Source organism: Durio zibethinus, chromosome 28 (assembly GCF_047325235.1).
Source record: "Durio zibethinus cultivar Kanyao isolate XHJ-2024 chromosome 28, ASM4732523v1, whole genome shotgun sequence".
Classification (NCBI taxonomy): domain Eukaryota; kingdom Viridiplantae; phylum Streptophyta; class Magnoliopsida; order Malvales; family Malvaceae; genus Durio; species Durio zibethinus.
Window position 1 is genome coordinate 3831638 of NC_143189.1, and position 21572 is coordinate 3853209.

At 33.7% G+C, this 21572-nt stretch overlaps 2 protein-coding genes and 1 pseudogene across 5 annotated transcripts; 2 read left to right on the forward strand and 1 right to left on the reverse strand.

Annotated features, from left to right (window-relative positions):
* The first annotated feature begins 341 nt into the window (after nt 1–341).
* On the forward strand, nt 342–1975 carry LOC111280833 (BOI-related E3 ubiquitin-protein ligase 1-like). 2 transcript variants are annotated; one of them, XM_022868341.2, is made up of 3 exons: nt 342–678; nt 769–1135; nt 1272–1975. In XM_022868341.2, exons 1-3 carry the CDS (start codon nt 623–625, stop codon nt 1869–1871), a joined length of 1023 nt encoding a protein of 340 aa, XP_022724076.2. In that variant the 5' UTR covers nt 342–622; the 3' UTR covers nt 1872–1975. The 2 variants fall into 2 exon arrangements, with proteins under 2 accessions (XP_022724076.2, XP_022724077.2); XM_022868342.2 differs by having other exon boundaries at nt 347–678; nt 772–1135.
* An 11318-nt stretch (nt 1976–13293) lies between these two features.
* LOC111280382 (E3 ubiquitin-protein ligase RSL1-like) lies at nt 13294–17608 on the forward strand. Of its 2 annotated transcripts, XM_022867730.2 has the most exons (5): nt 13294–13384; nt 13824–14324; nt 14964–15724; nt 16198–16581; nt 17076–17608. In XM_022867730.2, the coding sequence occupies exons 2-4, from the start codon at nt 13905–13907 to the stop codon at nt 16577–16579; spliced, it is 1563 nt and encodes a 520-aa protein (XP_022723465.2). In that variant the 5' UTR covers nt 13294–13384; nt 13824–13904; the 3' UTR covers nt 16580–16581; nt 17076–17608. The 2 variants fall into 2 exon arrangements, with proteins under 2 accessions (XP_022723465.2, XP_022723464.2); XM_022867729.2 differs by lacking the exon at nt 17076–17608 and having other exon boundaries at nt 16198–16905.
* Nucleotides 17609–18892: 1284 nt separating this feature from the next.
* On the reverse strand, nt 18893–21163 carry LOC111280384 (O-fucosyltransferase 23 pseudogene; annotated as a pseudogene). The gene is made up of 2 exons (XR_016334948.1): nt 20857–21163; nt 18893–20560 (listed from the first exon to the last, which is right to left on the reverse strand). The product of XR_016334948.1 is annotated as an O-fucosyltransferase 23 pseudogene (transcript).
* Nucleotides 21164–21572: the final 409 nt, after the last annotated feature.

A 21572-nucleotide genomic window follows, 5' to 3' on the forward strand; every position in this document is an offset into this window, starting at 1 on the left:
TATATTTTCAGTATAATCTTTTAACTTTCATAAATTTAATTTAAAATTTGATATATTTTATTTTTATTTAATTTTTCATTTTTAATATTTCTTAAAAACATATATGTTTAATTTTGTTTATAAATTTTAAAAATTACACTAACAAATAATGAAATAATTTTTCAAAAATAAAAACACTGGAAAAATGGAGAAGAATTTGTATAGTAACCAAATCTAAGCACAAAATCTGCCACCCCATTTTTTTTTCTAATTTTGCTAGGAAAATTTGATTCTCTCTCTCTCTTTCTCTTTTATTAGTAAACAAAAACAAAGTGTTTTTGACTTTCTCTCTCTATCAAAACCAAATGCCTAAATAAACCCTTCTCTATCTGTTTTCTTTATTTTTTGCATGCTCATCGTCTGCTTTCCTTGTTCTCTCCTTCTTCGAAGCCAAAGACTCTCTCTTCTCGACCACTTCCCTTGTATCTCTCCCTTTCTCTCTATATTTCTATATTATTCCTTCTCTTAGGAAACTTAAAGAACAACAACTACTACTACACATCAAAGCAAAGCAAAGCAAAGCAAAGCAAAGCAAAAGGAAATCACGTAGAAGCAAAGAATCGAAAGCCAACAGCTTTATCCAATGGCAGTTGAAGCTCCTCATATGAATCTTTTCCCTCCTCAGTTAATCACCAACAGGTATATATCTCAAAATATATGTCTCCTTTGCTGTATTAATAATGGGTTCGAGTTTTTTTTTTTTAAACATGCGGTTTCTTTTTTTTGTAGCAGAGATTTTTTCAAAACAAATCAAGGGAGTGGCAATATATACAATACCCAGATGGATTCTTGTGTTCCTTTGGTTGATACAATGCATGAAGCTTCACAGCTTTTTCCATTAAATCAATCCCTTGTTTGTGATCCAATTTCGGCCAAAACTTCAATCAATAAAGCTGATAGTGGCCTTACCTATAATATGAATATCCCAGTTTCAGCTCCTAGAAAAAGGCCTAGAGATTCATTCATCAACGGCTTTGATTCATATATAGTCCCTCAAAAGAACAAAATTTCCGGTGTTTCCTTTGTTCTTGACGATGATGTATTCTCACAAATCCAACAACAACACCAAGAAATTGACCGTTTCATTGCTGAACATGTAAGTTCTAAAAAAACCAACTTTTTCTTAATACAGCTGTTTCAATGAAAAAAAAAAATCCTTCTTTCCTTTGTAATGCTCAGTTAACATGGCAATTTATTGATATGAACTTTTTTTATTTTTGCATTAATTACAGACAGAAAAAGTGAGGTTGGAACTTGAAGAAAGAAGAAAGAGACAATCTACAATGTTGATTACGGCAATCCAAGAAGGGGTTGTGAAGAAACTGAAGGAAAAAGATGAAGAGATACAAAGAATGGGGAAACTAAACTGGGTTCTTCAAGAAAGGGTGAAAAGCCTATACATGGAGAACCAACTGTGGAGAGACTTGGCACAAACAAATGAAGCCACAGCCAATTCCCTTCGCACCAATTTAGAACAAGTCCTGGCTCATGTTAGCGAGGAACGCCATGTGAGCGGGGGAGGCGCAGCCGCGTTGGCCGATGATGCAGAGTCTAGCTGTGGCAGCAGTGATGAAGGCTGGCGCAAGGTTATTCCACCCCAACCACAAGGGCAAGGGCGTGGCTGTGTCGGTGGTGATTGTGGTGCGCAGGATAAGGCGGTGGTGGTTGGGAATAATAGGAAGTGTAGAAAGTGTGGTGAGAAAGAGTCAAGTGTGCTGTTGCTGCCATGCAGACATCTTTGTCTTTGTACATTGTGTGGGTCCACCCTGGTATGCAGTTGCCCTGTTTGTGATTCTGTTACCAATGGCAGTGTTCATGTTAACATGTCATAAAAAAAATCTCTCTCTCTTTTGTAGAGTTCTCAGTGAAAAAAAAAAAAAAAGGCAAATGCAAATATCTTTTTAGAAATGGATCACAGAAAAAATTTTCATTATTAGTATCTGTTTCATCTCATTCTTTTCCTATTTCCTTTCTCTCTTATTTTTTGTTCCTTTCTTGTTCAAGCATCTGTTTTTACCATTGAGAATGGTGATTTCTAGTAGTAAGAAGAAGGCCAACTGGTGAGAGTTGCTGCCTGTAAGAGTTCTGTTTTTACTAATTCATTTTGCAGCCAAAGCCACAAAACTTGAACAAGAAAGGAACATGCCAAACTGTGTAAAGTAAAATTGTCAAAGTTAAAGCATTATTGTTCGCTTACTAGGTGAGGACAATTATTCATTTTCTGTTCACAACCCTTTTTTTTCTACTTTATTTTTTTTTTTAAAGAATGGGTTAAGAGTCTTGACTCTTGAAGGTAGATATTAATTGATTTTGAGGGGTTGGCCTTGTTGGTTCTTAGCTTCATTCATTGATTCATTCCTTTACTTTTCTTGAAGCTTGAAGGATCCTCTTAGGGTGGTGGTCACAGGCTATTTCCCTTTTATTGTGTGTTTTAAATTGCCAATCCCTTCTTTGCCCCCTTGGAAAGGGCATTGTGGGGTTGGTCCTCCCACACACCCACACTCATCAATTTGTACCAAATCTCTTGAATCCAAAGTTCTATCTTTGCATTCATCTAACATACAAGACAATGGGGAAAGGGTGAATTGACACAACGGATTTATTGAAGGCTATGAAAAGTTTTCTTTAGAGTAAAAACCAATTATCTTGACTTAACCAAAAAGATGATTTTGGTAGGCAATCTAGTAAATGAAAACCAATATCTAAAGCTATCTTAGGTGTCCCCTTCTCAACTTTTTTATTTTTTATTTTAAAGAATTTCAATCACTATTTATTTCTAATAAGTGGTCTTCTTTTCAATCAAAAAGCAAAAACTGTGATTTTAGTTTGTACTTACTCCTCAACTCAAATTAGCTGAAAATGAAATGATTGATATGCCCCAATTTTCTCCCCATTCTTTTTCCCACTCATTTTCTTTTTCACCTTTTCCATGTCTCTTGTTTCTTAGTCCAAATTTCTTTATTTTATAAAGCATGAAAGGCACACATATTTTAAAGTGAAAGATGGCACAAATATTTCCATTCACTTGTCATGTCATTACTATTTTCAGCTCCCAAAAAATAAGATTATTTTGCTGTAATCATAATTAAGAAATACTAAACAAATTATCACCCCAAGCACTTCCTCACAAAGATTATCACAGTACAAAATATTGTTGCTTTTAGAATGCTCTTCTTCAACTTTATCTTTTTTTTTTTTTTAATATTTTAGGTGAGTTGGTGGGCTGCTCTGAATTCTCATTTCCTTTGAATAGGAATTTTCAAAGAGAGGCAAAGTAATTATGGGACTCAACTTGGTACCCAATAGCCAAGGAATTAAAGCTATCATTTTTAGGCAAGCAAGCATTAGATGCCTTTCCTTTCACATGGAATTAACCCTTGGAAAAGCCTGTCAGCTCATCCCTTTCCTTTGAATGAGTAGTTTTTAAGTGCTACCCACTAGTTAGATAAGGTTGCCTTGGCTTCTCTTGGTACTTGATGTACAATATATACCTATCTCTATCCAATTATCTAAGAGAGGGTTGGTTCCTTAGCTTTATTATTGGTCTCATTATTTGATTGAGAAATTAAAACATTTCTTTGTTGTTAAATATAAATAAATATATCATCTATTTTTAAATACTTAAACTAATAGGATATAGGGTCTAAATATTTTTTAAAATTTTAATACACTTTTTATTTAAAAGTTAAATAAATAATTAATCAACAATCATATAATTAGTTGCTAGTTAAATTTTTAATTTTAATAATTAAAATTCAACATTTCAAATATAAATAAATAACTAATAAAAAAAAAGGTAGAGTGGATGAGGTAAATAAGAGAACGTGGCAAGTAGGAAGCAGGTGCTGACACGTCACACGAGAAACGGACACTGATAATAAATTTTCAAAGATGACAAATACAACAACATCAATACAGTACTGCATAATAATAACATATGCAATGTATATGGAAATCTGCATGGCAATAAATTTTGCTTCAAAAGAAACAGCGTAAAATACAAGGGAGAGAGAGAGACAGAGAACAGAAAATTAATATTATAATCTTCGAAGAAGACCAATCAAGAACTATAATTTTCTGTCTCTCTGTCAGCGTTAACCCCACAGGCACAGACCTTGGTATGCGTGATCCAGATGCAACTCCTTCCTCTCCTTCCCATACACACCTCAAAATTAGCACCATTCATTTCATTTCATACCTTCTTTCTCTCCTTTTCAATCTTTATATAGAGACCCCTGATATATAGACGAGTCAATTGAAAGGTCCATTTCAGAAGGCACATATGTCATGCTTATAGACCAAATTGAGAAATGAAAGCTGATTTTTTTTTCGTCATTTTCTCATTTGGATGGTATATATCAGGCACTTTCCAAGGGAGGTGAATCCAAATTCCAAACCCTTTCCAAAAGAAAAAAAAAAAGAACCCTAGAAACACGCCGAGGACCTGCAGCAAAGGTGTACGATAGTGGGGTTGGCGAGGGGTGTTGATGTAAGCGTGAGAGAAGATCATGCGTTGATGCTGCAGCCTTGCAGTGCAGATGATAATAACACTCTTCTTTTTCTTTTTCTTTTCTGTGCTGCTGTTGTCAGAGAGCTGGATGCTAATCTTGGAGGGTGCAAAGCCGACAAAATCAGAGAAAAGGTTAAAGAGAGAGGTGAAAAGCAACCAGTAAAAATTAGGTTTAAGGCAGGAACAGTGCGGTGTACGTGGGGGTAACGCACAGACAAACACCAGAGAAAAAAGAAGACCATAACCTGCTAATTTTGGCACCTTTGTGTGAGTTTAAGTGTGTCCTATAAATTATTTGACCTCTCAATAATCACAAAACCCTTTCATGGGGCATCCATGTGAATGGACTTTGCTTTAACCTCTCCTTTGTGGGCTCCCTTCTGGGTTTTGACACGTGTAATATTCTTTATCGTCCTTGTTTACTGTTCCCCTTCTTCCATGCTATGTCATGTTTTTGGGCCGCATTTCTTGATATTTCAAGTTTCATCTTATTTAGTATTTGATTAAAATCGCTTTCTAGAATTAGTCCTTAAAGTTTATCGTCAAAGAAAAAACATGTAATAGACCTAAAAATAAGGTTGAAGAAGGCATGGTCTTAGCTAGTAGTGACACTGTTATTTCACTTACTATTACATGAATTATTAAATTTACTTTCGAAATTAGGCAGGTTTTCTATGTGAAGGAATTTATGTATAGTAAGGAAAAGGTTAATATAGCAAGGATGAAGTGAGTACCAAATGAGAGACATGTCAAAGGTATACTTTAAGAAAGTAGATGTGTCATTTGCCCTTTATATCTTTTAAGGATAAAAATTTAGTACATTACTTAATAGAAAATTGATTTTGATGTATGAATAAAGTAGATGAGAGAGTTTCTCCTTGTTTTTGGTGAATGATAAAGAAACTAAGCTACAACTCATGACATTGAAGCAAAGAAATTTTGTGATGTTGGTGGGAAATTTTCACTCAATGACTACATGTTTGCTGGTCGGCTGCATTTCCGATCAAACCCATAATTCTCGAAGGGAAACTTTCCTTTGAAAACTGGGAAATTTTATCTTCCAATAAGAGTTTTAACAAATGATCAAGGTCCAAGTCTACACACACACACAAAAAAAAAAAAAAAGGAAGCTTCCTTTGTGATATTGTATTGCATGAAGAGGAGACAATGTCTCTCAAATATGAAGCATAATTCAACATGAAAGTCAAAACTGATGCCGCCTCCAAATTAGACTGTCTAAATGTTCCTTGTTCCTTTTGGAAAGTTTGATTCATACTTCATATACCTTCAATGAAGACAATTTTGTAGCTGTCAATTTCACCAAAAATATGCTTAGGGTCAGGGAAAGCCTAATCACATGCGCACAGTCACAATGTGTTGGTACTTAACCTTCCAAATCACCTAATTAATTGAAATAATACGATGATTAGATTCATTTGCACATGTTACTTAGTGATTTGCCCCATTTAACCAAACCAAGAAACTCGAAATTTGAATTTCAAATTAACTAATTTCTTATTTTTTGTTTTTGAGAATGTAAGTGACATTATATCTCAATTCAACCTAAATTTCTTTAACATAATATTTGATTGTTTATGATAAATTTAAGGAGCAAGTACACTCACTTAAAAGTTTTAAAAGTTTATAGGAGAAGTGACTCAATTCTAAGGTTATCGCATGTGCAGGTTTCTTTATCGAAGATTTACATTGAATTAATAGATTGTTTATCAATGGATGATTATTGATAGTGAAAATCGAATCTAAGTCTATTTCAACGAAGTATTTGATTTTTTTCAACTGATTATCAACTGAATCAACCCATGTCCTCTCCTACATATTTTATTAGAAGTTGAAAATGTTGTAAAGAATTCAATTTCAATGAAGTAGTTCGGTCCAATTATATAAACATTGTTATAGTTTTTTTTTTTTTTCAAAAGGAAAAAACCCTACAACAAGAAGAAAAAGGAGAAGTTAGGGTCGAACCCCAACCTTATGTCTTCTTATTCTTGGCCACTAGGCCAAGTAACATGCGTACTTAAGTACTTGATTCAATATTAAACATGTCTTTTTCTTTAAAAAAAAAATTAAAATTCGCATTCCACATTAAAAAAGATTTTCAATTAATTAAGCAAGTATTTGCATTTAAATTTAGCTAATTTAAATATATTTTAACAAAAATTGAGTGATACAAAAAAAATTCAAAACTTTCATATATTCTATTTCAATAAATTATTATTGATGTTGTTGTTTAGTTCAAGTATAAATCCTTTTCTGTATTTTAATGAAACCTTTATAGCAACTTTTATAATTTTTGTCTGCTTGAAAGCTGATCTAACCTTAATTTATAATTCCACGTGATAAGCGAACAGCTTTGATGGACTTACATATGATCCATTCGAATAACATTATTAAAATGTTAGATGAAATCATCATCTTGCTTTAATTAATTTTTTTAAATAGTTATTTTTATATTAATATTTTAAAATATTATATTCCCATCAATCGTGCAAACCCTGGGATTCTAATTAGAGATAAGGGGAATAAAATTTTAGCCAAAAAACTGATGACTATAATTAATAATGGGGTACATGAAAGCAACATTTGATGATGAAGATTTATTTATTTGATTTTTTTTGCTTTTTTTTTTTTTTTCGGATCCATTTAATTAATGGGCCTTTTGTCCCTCTATGACCGGCATGAAACTCTTGAAAGAAAAAACAAAATGAAAAAGAAATCAAGAGCATCCTGTCTGTTTCAAACGAGTCAAAAGTTTCACATGAATCCTCCATTTTCAAGATTCTTACTTTCACTTTCTTGTCCAGTCTCGCTTTAAACTTCTCTAAAACATTAAGAAATGGGGATTGAGATTAATTTAATTAATGGTAAAATTATATATCTTAAATCATGTTTAGGGTTTTTTATAATGATTTGGTCCGTATAACAATCACTTGCAATATAATTATACTGAGGTGTAAGTGTTACCGATTAGAATTTAATTATCATTGAATTCGGTTAGCACACAGCATTGAAGTAGATGAGCTACACGTAAATTGAGGTGTAATGAATTTCTAAGGCCACATTAATTAAAGAGAAAGTTGACTAATCATCCAAATAAAAATCAAATTAAATAAAAATAAACATAAAATATCCTCTATGTCATGGAATCACATCTTCACGTCATGTGGGCCTTTCCCTTGCCCCACGTCCCAAAAAAAAAAAAATTCCTTTTTATCCTCAATCATAATACATACTAAGGTAGAAAAAGTTTATAGACTCAAAGCTCCATACACGACCATATACGATGTCTCTTTGATGAAAAGATTCACTCAACAGAAAAAGAATCTTGTCATTTTCTTTTGGTTTGCTTAATTACTTGAATTACAACTTTATAAATCTGAAATTTCTAAAAGTTTATCTTTAAGCATTGAATTTGATCAACCAAATATGAAAAGGATTCATATTCATTCATTCATTCATTCAGTCATTCATTGTTTTTGTGAAATGATACATTAATTCAATCAATGTGTTGGAGGCTAATGGAGGGGTAGGAGATATATTGGTGTATTGTTCCTTTCACCAAAGGTGATAGATGCTTTGAGGACTTTGTCGCAAAGAGAATAAGGCTCATCCTTTTTACAACATGGCCCATATCAAGAGGAAAGTAACATAACAGGCTATCAAGACAACGTATTTGTTCGTCCCACATGTTTGCCAGCCCTCTGATATCAAACAAGTTTGAAAATGACACATTAAACCCACCCCAATTATTTATTTGTATTGGTATTTTTTTCAGTGTTTGGGACCCATTATCTGACACAAAATAGGGTTTCCCAGTATCGACGTCCATGTCTTTGTCCCTAATCTTTGAATCCTTGATGAGTGGCCACAGTCCAAGACAACGAAAAATATAGGGGGGTATGGGTCCCAGTTGTGTAAAGAGATGGAAAGGTTTACCATAAAGCAGCCCACTTTGTCGATTTATCCATTTATTCCTTGGAGGTGGATGGGTTTTGAAGGGGATGGAGTGCACGCAGCTGAACATGAAATATGGACCCAATTAAGGCTATGGGGCCCTAGATGTGAATCTCAACCTTTCTTTCCTCTAATTTTTTTTCTTGGATTCATTGTTTAAACGTGGAATTGGGGCACACTGGTACTGGTTCATCACCTTAAAATTGATTTGATTCTTTTGTTCCCCTAGAACACATTTCGCCTTTATGACATTGCCCCACTCCCAAAGAACAAGTTGTAAGAGATAGAGATAGAGATAGAAAACGAGGGAGAGAGAGAGAGAGATAGAAATAGAGAAGGAGCACTAGCCATCTAGAATCATGGCTCTTCCACAATGCAAATCCCTTTATTTGGGAGTTTTAAAGCCTGCCATCTGTTTACTTTTAAGGCATATCAATTTGGTAGGGTGATATATATTTATATATATATATATATATAATATAGGGGCTAGTGGAGTAGAAGTAAAGCTAAGAGATCATTATTCCATGGTTGAATCAATCAAAACCAAATTAGGCTGAGCATGTTAGAGGGGGAACCAATAAAATTATTCTTTTTCTAGGGTGGGTTATAAAAGATGGGTGAAGACATTATATTCTCCCACTAAAATATAATTCCCTTGTGCTAAGCCTACAGAACCTTTTGGGTCCTTTTCAATTCCATTAATGGGGTTTTGAAGATTGCACCATCAGAGATGTTTAGTGCAAATCAACCCAACACCCATCTTGGGTAGAATGATTATGTCTAGCTTTTTGAAGTTTTTAAACCTTAAAGTCCTAGTGACCTAGATAACTCAACCACCCTACAGTCATGGTGTTACAGTGGATGGTTCTTTGATATATGGAGGGAGAGGTTATGATTCCATTCATCTTGTCCCAGTGGGAACACATTTACTTCTATAACAAATTTAAATTTTTCTATAAATCTTAAGTTTAACTAAATAATTTCATTTAAATAATATCAAGTTAATTAAAATTTAAATCTTAACATTTGTAATATATTTTTATCCTATATTACTGTCTCCTTTAAAAAATTTTCAATTTGGAAGGATAGAACCCAAAGTTATTGAAAATGTGGAATGGAATAATTTGAAACTTAGGATGCTCCTTTTCATAAAAGCATTGCTACAGGCTGAAATGAAAAAGCTGTAAGGAAAAGTTGACCCAGGAATTGACTTCCATTTTGGATCCAATGGCTTCAAAAATATGAAATCTATCAGCTTCACAGATTTTTTATATCACAATGAAAATGCATTTGCTACACGGAGAGAAAAAGATTATTCATATGTGGCCCATCACAGTAATGGGCTGTAACGAGTGGGTGGCTCCAAGGAAATGTGGTTGGACCATAATGAACTGTTGTAAACTAGAATCTTAATGCGAGGTCAAGCTCGTGAGCTGCAGTCAGAATAAAACTGTTTTCTAGAATTTCGTCATCTTGAAAATGCATGCATTCAGTAATCCAAGATGAAAACCATGTTATAATTCAATCAAGTAGAAACTTGTACAAGTACCCATGGTTCAGAGAGCCATAAAATCAACTGTATGCTATCTAACCGTCTGATATTGTTACTAATCTTTGTGGTTATGACTAATAAGCCAGCATTAGTTTACCAACAAAAAAAAAAGGAAAAATTTTAACAATGAAGAATAGGAGAGAAAACAACAACATAAGCCCAAAACCCCAAACCAAAATGATTAAATATGAATACGGGAAGTAATCATCCCCATAGCTAATTGCAGACAAATCTTGGACTCAAAGCCTTGAATAAGAAGGGCTGCGGGAGTTTAGAGCTCAATCTAATGAATTCAGCATTAGGTTGAACTTGGCCCAACAAGAAGGGCTATTGATAATCAAGACTCAACCCATCAAAGTGGAATTGGGTCATTTTTTCGATATCTAATCGTTAGCAGCAACAGTTTTAGAGGAGAAAATTCCTTTATCTTTGCAAAACAGTCCTCTGCAGAGGACTGTGCAGAGGAGCTTTGATCTTTGGTAAGAACAAATTGTCAGGAAAGGTACCAACATGGATAGAAGATAATAACACCATCACTCAGGAGGGGTTCCTTTAATTCTTCTTTGAAAACTAGGTTTTCAGTTCCTCTAATCAAAATCTATATTCTTTCCCCTTCTTTTCGGGTTCCAATCATTGGCCCAAGAAAGGGAAGGAGTTCAAAGTTCCAATCACTTTAATCTAATTTATACCAAGCAAAGAATTTCACATGGCCTTCTTCCTTCTTGAATCTAAATTATAGACCAAAGTTCCCTTTAATGATATGAAGTTTGGTTTTGAGTAGTTGATGTTTCTTAAGGCAATGATACACTACTCAACTTTGTCTTTATCATCTCCATTTACTTTTGCTGCTATATTTTTCAAACTATGCCACCAACCCTACCCACCAAACACAAAAACCAAAAAATGATATTGTAATTAAAATGAGCCAACCGCGGTAAATAACATTAATTATCGAAACTGATTTTTTAAAAATAAATAAATTATAAATAAATTTAAATTTCAAACTTATTAAATATTATTTTTAAAAATATTACATTAATCAATTAAATTAAATTTTAAATTTATGATTTGCAGCCCTGCACCAACCAAAAAGAGCAAATCCAAAGCTACATACTAGCAACATGCTGAGCATAATCCCCAACAAGATACTCATACTTTAGTAGCTGTCATGCAATTTGAAGTAGTGTGATCAATCTCCTATAATATTCATTTTAAGCTCATCCAATGGAAAAGAAATGCATGCCTCAAACATAAATTCAATTCCTCTTTCTGCCAGAACTATTAATTTTGACTTAAATTTGGTAAGTCTAGTTTTTAATGTGGCTATAAATAACATAAGTCCAAGCATGCAGTATCCTTCTTTCCCATAGTTTAGTTTTTTTTTTTTTTTTTAGTAAAATTTACACTAATAAAAAATTATCATGAGTAGGTTAACACAATTAGCATTCATGTTAAATTTTTTAGTTTATCTGTCCAAATAATTTCAATTAATTTATATGATATTCTTTTTTATTAGAGAGCAGTCAAATACAAGGAAAGGTGGTGGGTATGATGATTATTGGCTCATTTTTCAACCCTGCTACAGTTACTTTTTCAGATTTATTTATTACTATAAATAAATAAATAAATAAATTTTGTATTGGGGTTGAAAAAGTCAGAACAGAAGTCACATATTTTATTCTCATCCAACAGACAAAACCCATGTGCACATAGATTTCTTAAGCCAATGTTTTCTGTTTCTGGCTGGGAATCTTTGATCTTCGTTTGTTGCATTATCAAACAGTTTGTTTTTTTTCTTTCAGGGAGAAACAAGACAAACGTTTTGTAATTTTATTTGTTGGATTGAGGGAGAATTACAACAAAAATTTTAAAATCAATGTTTCCATGTGTTCCAAAAAAAAAAGAGTGATTACAAGTTTTTATTGTATCATACGGAGACAAAAAATACTATTTCTTTTATTTCAAAATATTTATTATATATTGATTTTTACGAAATTTTAAAAAATAATTTAAATATATTTAATAATAAATTTTAATTTTTTTTTATAAAATTAAATTTTCATAATTTTTAATATAAAAATAAATAATAATTTTAACATATAAAAAAATAAAAAATTTTAACTTAAAAAAAACGTAATTTTAAAATTAAAAAAAAAAAAGACTAGACAAAGAAAGTCTTTCAAGAACTAAAAAAAAAGCTAGGAATCATTTAAAGAAAAAGGATGGTAACCGATTAAATTTAAATTGATTTTTGTTTGTCTCAAATTTAATTTGATTATATATATATATAAAATTTGAATTCGTTTTGATTTGATGATATTTTTTAATTTTTAAATTTAAATTTGATTCAAGTTGATATTGTATAAAATTATATTTAATTTGATTTAATTTTAAATTAATAAAATATTATTTTTAATATAAATATAAAATTATATATAAATATAAAATTAAAAAAATAATTAAAAAAATAAATTTATATATATCAAATCATATCAAATTTGTTTAAAACTTAATTTTGATCCGATTTAATCTCATCTGAACTTAATTTTTGCTATTATTACTTGGCTTGATACTTGATTTAAAAAAAAAAAAAAAAAACTCTCTTAAAAGGTGAAGTCAAGTACCAAATTTGGATGCAATTGCCTTCCTTAATGCTATACTACTTTCCACCCACGAATTAAATTTGAGACAAAAAATGGTATAAATTCTCACTTGATTCTCTCTTTTTTTTTACATATTGTTTTTAAATTATTTTCTTTTATAAAAAATTCATACATTTTTTTGAATTAATTATTTTTTTTGCCAACAACTAATTAAATTAAATCTCATCAGACCGCACATTTAACATTAAAAAATAAAAAATTTACGACAAGATGGTATTTTTAATCCAAAATTTTTAACCAAAGATAGAAATTTTTTTTAAAGAAAAATCAGATAATTAATTAAAGATGGACCATAAATCAAGGTTTTAGAAAGTTTTAGCCTTGCAGATGTGACATTATTTCTAGAAAAATGAAAAAGTCAAGCAAAAATAAAAGAATGCCAGCAAAACAAATAGCCGAAAAAACAAAGAAAAAAAGTATTTTCTTATTCTCTTACGCCATTAGCACCAGATTTTTTTTTTTCTTTTTCTTCTTTCTCTCTCCACATAATGATCCTGTCTTAATCTAATTCTCAGTAAAATAATAAAAATAGTTTTTTCTTTTTTTTTTAATTTTCTGGCACGAAGCAGCTTGTCAGAAAATTAGGGCTTTAATACCCATTCACAAGACTGCGCGAAAATTCCCTTCCAGATAAGGTTCCAAGCCATGGTATGGAAGTTTCATTTCATTTGATCGATACCATTTTTTTTTTTTATAATTTATTTTCCCCGTAGTTTTGTAGAAAATAATGGAGGGATTGATTTTTCAGTAGATTTAACTTTTTTTTCTGGGGTTATTGGATTGTTGAAGTTGATTTTTTTCAAGTTTCAAGTTTTAATTTTTTTGGTCAGAGCTTGGAGCTTTTAATTGATCTGTTGATGGGTATTTGTTAGATTCTGGTTAAGAACCGGAATATCAACTTTTTTTTTGTGATTTCAGCCGGATTTTGGTGATAAAATCTGGGGTATTGGTCAATTTCCTTGATGGGTTCTGTCGGATTTTGTTTTAGAAATATGAGCTAGAAAAGATCACTTTTTTTCTTTCTTTATTTTTTGAGTGACATGCAAATTGAGATGGATTTTTTTTTATCCTAATTGGTGTCATTTAGGTTTGGATATCAGTAATCACTTGAAGTGTAAAGAGTAGCAGAGCTCGTTTTCAGATTATTTGGAGGAATTGGTCTTGAAAAATGGAGGATCAAGTAGTTTTGCCTGATGAGTCCTTTGTATCATTCGTTAGCGAAGTTAGAGTAGAAGAAGACGAGGAAGACTTTCGGAGCTGTTGTGAAGATGATGAGGTATGGAAGGAAACTGAAGAGGTGGTAAAGGAAGAAGAAAAGGAAGAGTTCGATGAATTTTCAGTGAAGATGTTCTTCAAGGGCATCTCTTTAGCTGAGACTGGCGACTCTAGTTCTGGGTTTTCAGGAATTGGGGTGGTCATGGAGAGATCAGCCGATAGCCCTGTTATTCAAGTGCAGAAAAAGCTTGACTTTTATGTGGAGGAATCCGTGGCTGATTATTTAGCTTTAATGGATGGTTTGACAGAGGCTATAGAGAATAAAATCCACCGTGTATACGCTTTTACTGATTCAGCAATGTTATATGATCAGGTCAGTAAAGATTGGCATCCTCATAATGTTCTTTTCGTATCAAACGTTAAAGATTACCTCGTTTTTATTGCACTTAGAACAGTTACTTTCATTATATGATATCACAAAATCTTCCTATAATATGAAGTTTCAGTTTATTTTCTTATGCTTGGCTACATCATAAAAGTTTATTTGTCTTTATCTGAAGAGCTGCAGGTTCTCACCTCCCAAATCCACTGTATCCATTTTTTTTTTTTAAATTTTGAAGTTATAGAACATAGCTTTTGCTAATTTTTCTCTCCCGGTTTTAGACTTAGAACTTTCAATTATGCTGAAAAGTTGGTAGTTAAAGTTTTTAAGTTCGTTATGCTAGTAATGGTAACTCTATTTCTTGCAACTTTTATCTGTTTAATGTTCAAATTTACCAAATGCATACGTGTATCCAATCATTATGGCTTAATGATGAAAAGTTTTAATTGTATCTGAAATCCTTTAACTTAAGAAAAAGGAACAGTTGGTGGTTGCTTATGATGAATCTCAGGAAAATACCCACAATGATTTTTTTATAGACAATAGATCTGAAGTTCATCATCTTTAGTAATCCAATTAACTTCCATGTTATTCCTTGTACTATGCTCTACTGACATGAATTTCTGGCAGATTACATGCGACAAGAAACTTGATAATCCACTTGTGATGGCATTGAGGGAAAGAATCCTAGAACATACCCGTAATTTGGAAGAGTTTGTTCTGAAACTCGTTCCAACCATCAATCTTTTGAGGCCATTGCAGCTAGCCCAAGTAGCAATAGGAGTCGTTTCTTCTCCTACCAAGGGAGATAACACTCCTGAAAATTGTTCTATCTGCTGTGATGAGAAACCATCATTGATGATGATCACCATGAAGTGTTCTCATAAATTCTGTTCCCATTGTATGAGAACTTATGTGGATGGTAAACTGAAGTCGTCCCAAGTCCCAATCAGGTGCCCTCAGTTAAGATGCAAGTATTACATCTCCACTGCTGAGTGTAGATCTTTTCTTCCACTGGCTTCCTATGAGTCTTTAGAAAGAGCCCAAACAGAAGCAAATGTTCTTCGCTCAGATGGAATCTACTGTCCTTATCCAAATTGTTCTGTCTTGCTTGATCCACGTGAATGCTTGTCAACTAGGGCAAGTTCATCTAGTCAATCAGATAATAGCTGTGTTGAGTGCCCAGTTTGTCAAAGGTTTATATGTGTGGAATGTGGAGTTCCGTGGCATTTGTCAATGAGTTGTGAAGAGTATCAGAACCTCCCTCTCGAGGAAAGAGATGCTGCAGATATTACCTTACATCGCTTGGCACAAAACAATAGGTGGAGGCGTTGCCAGCAGTGCCATAGGATGATTGAACTTACTCAAGGTTGCTACCACATGACGTGCTGGTAAGATCCATCTTCTTTTAATAAGTGCTCTGGTTATTAGAAGTGACTTCGTTGGAATTGCTTAAATAATGGGCAGATTGATTGTTGACAAATGAAATTATTTGAAGCCAATCTCCTTCCTGCCTGAGATTTTTTATATTGGTTGCAATTTTCTTGCTTGCTCCTGAGGGACTATTTTAATTGCTATACCTGAATCTAAAAACAGGCCATGCATTTTGTACCATTTTTGAATTGTTATTTTTTATTTTCTGCAACAATCTAATTATATGAGCACCCATATGATTAGACTATTTTTGAATGGTAACTTGGTTGATTGTGCAATTTTGTATGCGTGCCAAGTTCTTGTTTGTCCACATGTGAAGAAGTTTATTTGTATGTTTTGCACACACATGTGCAATTTAGTCGAATATGACTGGGTTTATTATATGGTTTGAGGTTCGTTAAACCAATTTTGCTTTCACATTACTTTTCAGGTGCAGGCATGAGTTCTGTTATTCTTGTGGTGCTGAATACAGGGATGGTCAACAGACCTGTCAATGTGCCTTTTGGGATGAAGACAACTCTGACGACTTGGTAACGCATTCTGTCCAGGAATCAGAACAATGGGCATGGGAGACTTTCAATTCACTCCCTATGATCATGGATGCCTACTCAGACCAAGAAAGATCACAGCTGGCGCTAATCCAAAGGTTCCTTGCTGGGGGCTTTAGTCTGAGTGACCATCATCCATATCAATCCCCACCCCGCTGTACAGATTCCTATGTAGATGCCATGAAGGACCTCCATCAGCTTCCTTGGCTTGAGAGATTTGTCTCTGTAATAAGTGACAACTACTACGAAGACTATATCCAATGAAGGTAGTGTAGATCATTCCAATGTTAGGTAATAAATTACTTGTCGGTCCAATTAGGTTTACAAGAGAGTCAAAGAGTTTCTCACTCAATTGGCTCCATTTTCGTTTGCACAAAGTTCTTGAGATCAGCACTTCGTTCTCGTTAGTCATTAACTACACGCTGGAAGATAAAATACCCTGGAGGACTTTGTATTAGATTAGGGGGAAGATTCTATGCATGATAGTTGCTTTCATCTTGAAAGAAAAAGATGGATAATAGGGTAAACATTTGGTAATGTCATCAAATTGAAACAAAAGTTAATGAAACAAGTCTTTTCATTCTGTCTCATGAATGCAATAGTTAGCATTATCTTGACAGGAATACTGTTTTTTTTTTCTCGCTTTAAACATTCTTCAAGTTGCAGAAAGTATTTTGGATTTACTGAGCTTTGCTAATTATGTTCTAGCTCATTTCAATAGACAGGTAAGTTAATTGTGACATTAATTGCTGTGTTGCAGGCCTTTTCCATCAATTTCTCTCCCAAAGTCTCCACACTTTCCTTCACTAACCTATAGGCAAAGCCATGCGGTTTAACTTTAAAGTTCCAATATCCCTAGCAGCCTACCCATCCACCATCCACGGTGCCATGTTCATGGGGTTTATTAATAGCAGTTCAACTGTGGACTGCGGTCCAATGTTTTTAAATCTAGGTCTTACTTAGCACACAAAATGGCTGTGCTCATAGGCATAGCTGAACTGGATCGTACAATGGCCTATTTTATTTGAGGAGTCAGTTTCCTGTTTAACCAGTTCAACAGCCGGTTTGACTGGGTTATAGATATGGGTTCCAAGCCTCCAACATCGAATTAGGATAGGCTTGGAATATGGAACGAGATCAGGATCTGTCGCTTTGATTTCACTCGTGCCTGGTGAACTGGACTAGTACCATGGACGGGCGGCATCAATTTTGCCAAGCGATACCCATTATATCTTGGTTTATGTCATTCGTCAACTGAAACGAAATCCAAGTTTTTACAGATTGTGTTGTTTATTTCGTATGTTCTGCATATTGTAGATTCTTAATAGGTAATAATGAACGTAACATAGCCTTCCGAAGTCGTTCCAGCAAGACTTGGAGACAGAGGCAAAGCCAAACCACATGCAATTTTATTTATTTTTTTGTTCAGGCAGGAGGGAATGGACAGAAGGAGATCTTCACTCAAAATCAGGACCTTTAAATCTTTATAAAACATCTTTAGGCACTAGATCAATAGGTGAATGACAAAAACATGCAATTTTTTACTATCCTACAGGAATCACTCACTAGAACACCCTTCAATGATCAGTATTTTCCCTCGTTTTTTCGCCTGATTACTGGCTTTATAATTATAGATGCCATCACAGTAAAAATTGCAACAAGCTTTCGTTTTTCATAATTTATTTTTCTGTGGGGTGCCACTGGCACGTCTATTTTAACCATCTCTCATCTCCTAGTGCATCCACCCACCATCTTTTTTTTATTTAATTTTAACAGCACTAGTATTTCATTTTCACTTGTACTGATAACAGGCAGGCCATGGGAGAGCTTTCTTCTGGGTATATATATGGCGGTGAAACTACAGGGACAAACAGATTACTGCCTTAGCTGGGAAAAAAAAAAAAGAAAGTAATGAAATTCCTTTAATACGACTCTTAACATCATAATACATAACTGAATTACGCGAATTGAGCCAAAAAATGACCAGTCGTAGTGGAGGCCAATGTTGGACCTACACAAAAGGGGAAAACAAAATCTTTGATTCTAGTGGAGACAACAAAGGGTGGTCATTCACTTTACCTTTCCACTCTGTTCCTATCCTTTAATGGCGGACAGAACAAAAAGAATATAACTAAACTAAAGCAAATGACCCCCAAAAAGCTAATAGATCACGCTTATTAGGAGAAAAGATTTAGTTTGGTTTGGCAAAACAGGAATCCAAAACTTGACTTAGTTGATTACTGCAATCATATATTTATGAGATAACATCCAATAACTCTGAAATTCAAAATTTAACACCCGATAATGGCCTCTTTTGTACAAAAAAATTAATAAAAGATTAAGATCATATAGAGCATTAGTTTGAAGGTAATCCAACAACAAGAATCGGTGTAAAGACTACATCTTTTCAATTGTCAATAGAAACCAGTAACTAAATGAATTTTTTTGAGGATATTAAGCAAAAAATAAGCAAAATTTTGGACTATGGCTTCAAGATGAATATGTTCGCTAAGAACAAGTGACATATATCAAAAAAAAAGTGAGCAAAACACCAAAATTACAAAAATGAAAACTGTACCTATTATTTCGGTATTCAGCTGTATCTTGATATGTTCACTATATCCTTTAATCCATTCAACCAGCAGGATGAAATGGGTTCAAAAATGCTGAACATGCAGTGATAATATGATCAGCAACTGGGGAAAAGCTGCGAAAGATACATATAGTATGCGATAAACTTCAACATGAGATGGCATTGGAACCATAACTAATTGCTTTGAGACTTGCATCAGACATATTAGTCATCCATTTCTTAGGCCGGTTTAATTCCCCGGGTACGTTGTATGCATAAGATGGCCACCGAACATCGATGTCACATGTGCTTGTGATGCCCATTCTGATCATTTTTTGTGTCCTCTCAAGAACTATGAGGCTAGAAAAAGTGGAAAAACTGTTGCCCACAAATATATCAGCCCTTGAGCACACCTCATAGTCAATTGCTGACTGAATGAGATATGGATGCTTCTTGTAAATTCCATCAACCCCTAATTTTTTCTTCTCAAAAAGAAGCAATCCTTTCTTCCAACCACCCAATATTGAAGAATCGTTAAGGAGGCTATCGGCAACAGCAAGATAAACAACAGTGGGAGATTCTAATCTGGCAATGTTCCCCACTCTTTCCATAATTTCTTGCTTGCTGCTACAAATTTGGCTTATGCCTGATCTTTGCTCTAGTTTCTTACAGTGAATCATCCAGTCTATTTCTACCCTCATATGGACTGCTACGTAAGGAGCCGGTGGCAGTGAAGAAACCTCTGCATCAAAATTGTTTTGAACTGCCTCAGTTTTGATCCGAAGCTTTCTTCCTATCTGCCTAATCTTGGACACAACTTTATCTGCTTCTTTTGCTATCTCATCAACCAAAACCAAGCACTCAAAGACCCTTGCATAGTCCTTAACAGGCCAATGATCATGCCAAAGAAACGGATTCTTTCCAACAAATCTAATCACTTCATGCTTATCAACAGGACCTTTGCTGCTTTGCTTCAACTGCTCCAGGTCTCTCTCAACTGTCCACTTTCTTCCACTTCCCTTCTGGAGATCATATATTCCTGTTTGATTCTTAAGATCCGAATAACGACCCAATCGCACAAACCCATTACAAAGTGAATTAAACTTTTCAAATTGGAAGACTTTATCAAAGGAAATAGGCTTCAAGCGGTCAATTTCCTTGTAGAAAAGTGAAGCACTTAAGCTAGGCATCAAAAGAGTTCGGTTAAGCATTCTAGCAGTAAGACAAGATCTTGCAAATGCTATCTTCTGATTATTTAGTCCCCACACAATTTGAGGAACCTCCACAAACTTCTCTCTACGAATCCCATCATCAGAGTTCAACAATAAAGGTCTTAAAATCAAGTCTAGATTGTTCCATTCAACCACACCGTAGCCAGAGAATGAATGAAGCAAGATAGCTCTGAAAAACAGAGCAATTGTGACAAAAGCAAGACATTTGCATGTTACAGAAGTCAAATGGCAACCGAATAACCTCGAAGGCTTACAGTTGGAGGACAGGTCCATTCAAAATTCACAAGCTTACAGGCTTCTCAAAACCAACATCATTGAAAGAGATCATAGGAGAATTTAACACAGATTTAGCACATGCCAAGTCCTATAATCACTACAACCTTGGAAATTACAGGTATCTAGAGTTGGTAAGACACCAAAACGTCTCTTGGATGTCAGAATCTGCATAATTCAGCAAAAAAATTCATTAGAATAAATTTAAGCACGACAAAATCGAATGCTTGATTATAATAGATGTAAAACAAGTTCAATTCAAATCTAAGGAGAAGAGCAAGGCCATCTGATATCATACAATAAGAGTTCACAAAAGATAGAAAAAAACCAATAAATCTTCTCTCTTTATCTTTGTCAGCCTAACAAAAGAAACCAACAGATAATCCAAAGGAAAATACGAATAATGCAAAAACCAAGTATTGTTGAGAGAGACAGAAGAAGAGGAAATTGGCTAAAGGTCTAACCTTGCTTTGAAATCTGCATTTGCCTGCCACAAGAAATCCATATGATGACCAAAGAAACCTGAATTCTGAGCAAGACCCAGGATAGAAAAAGACAGAAAATTTAAATAAAGAAGAAACAAGGTAAAAAAAAAATTGATATCATGTACTAGTAAGAATCTAGAAAAGACTGAATTCCCATGAACCAAAAGCAAGCCAACCCATCACCATCATGACAACCAAGAAAACCTCAATGACAAGGGACAACATGAACAGATGATTAAAAAATGTCCTTTTTCTTCTTATTCAGATTTCAAGAAAAGAATATACTATTGACTATATAAAAAAAAAAAGAATAAAAAAGAATAAATTGAGGATAATATTAGATATTGGAAAAGAGGGGTGGGAATCGAGGGGCATGATTGTGGGAAAATAGCAAACAAAAAGACTAAAAAGGAAGGAAATGCAAAGGAGTCAGAAGAGATCAGATTTTGCAGGCTGGGGAAATGATATGATCATTGATAAATCCACTTAAACTTTCTTATCAGTTAAAAGCCAAAAAAGAACATTACAAACAAAATTGGATATATTTGTTTTTTCCTTTTAAGCTATGAATATCAATATATATCTGGTCCAGACTGTGTTTCAGAGCCATAAAAAATTACACCATTTTTCCTTCTTTCTTTCTTTTCTTCTAAAATACTCAATTTTAAACATCAATCACAGTCTGTCCAGTGTCA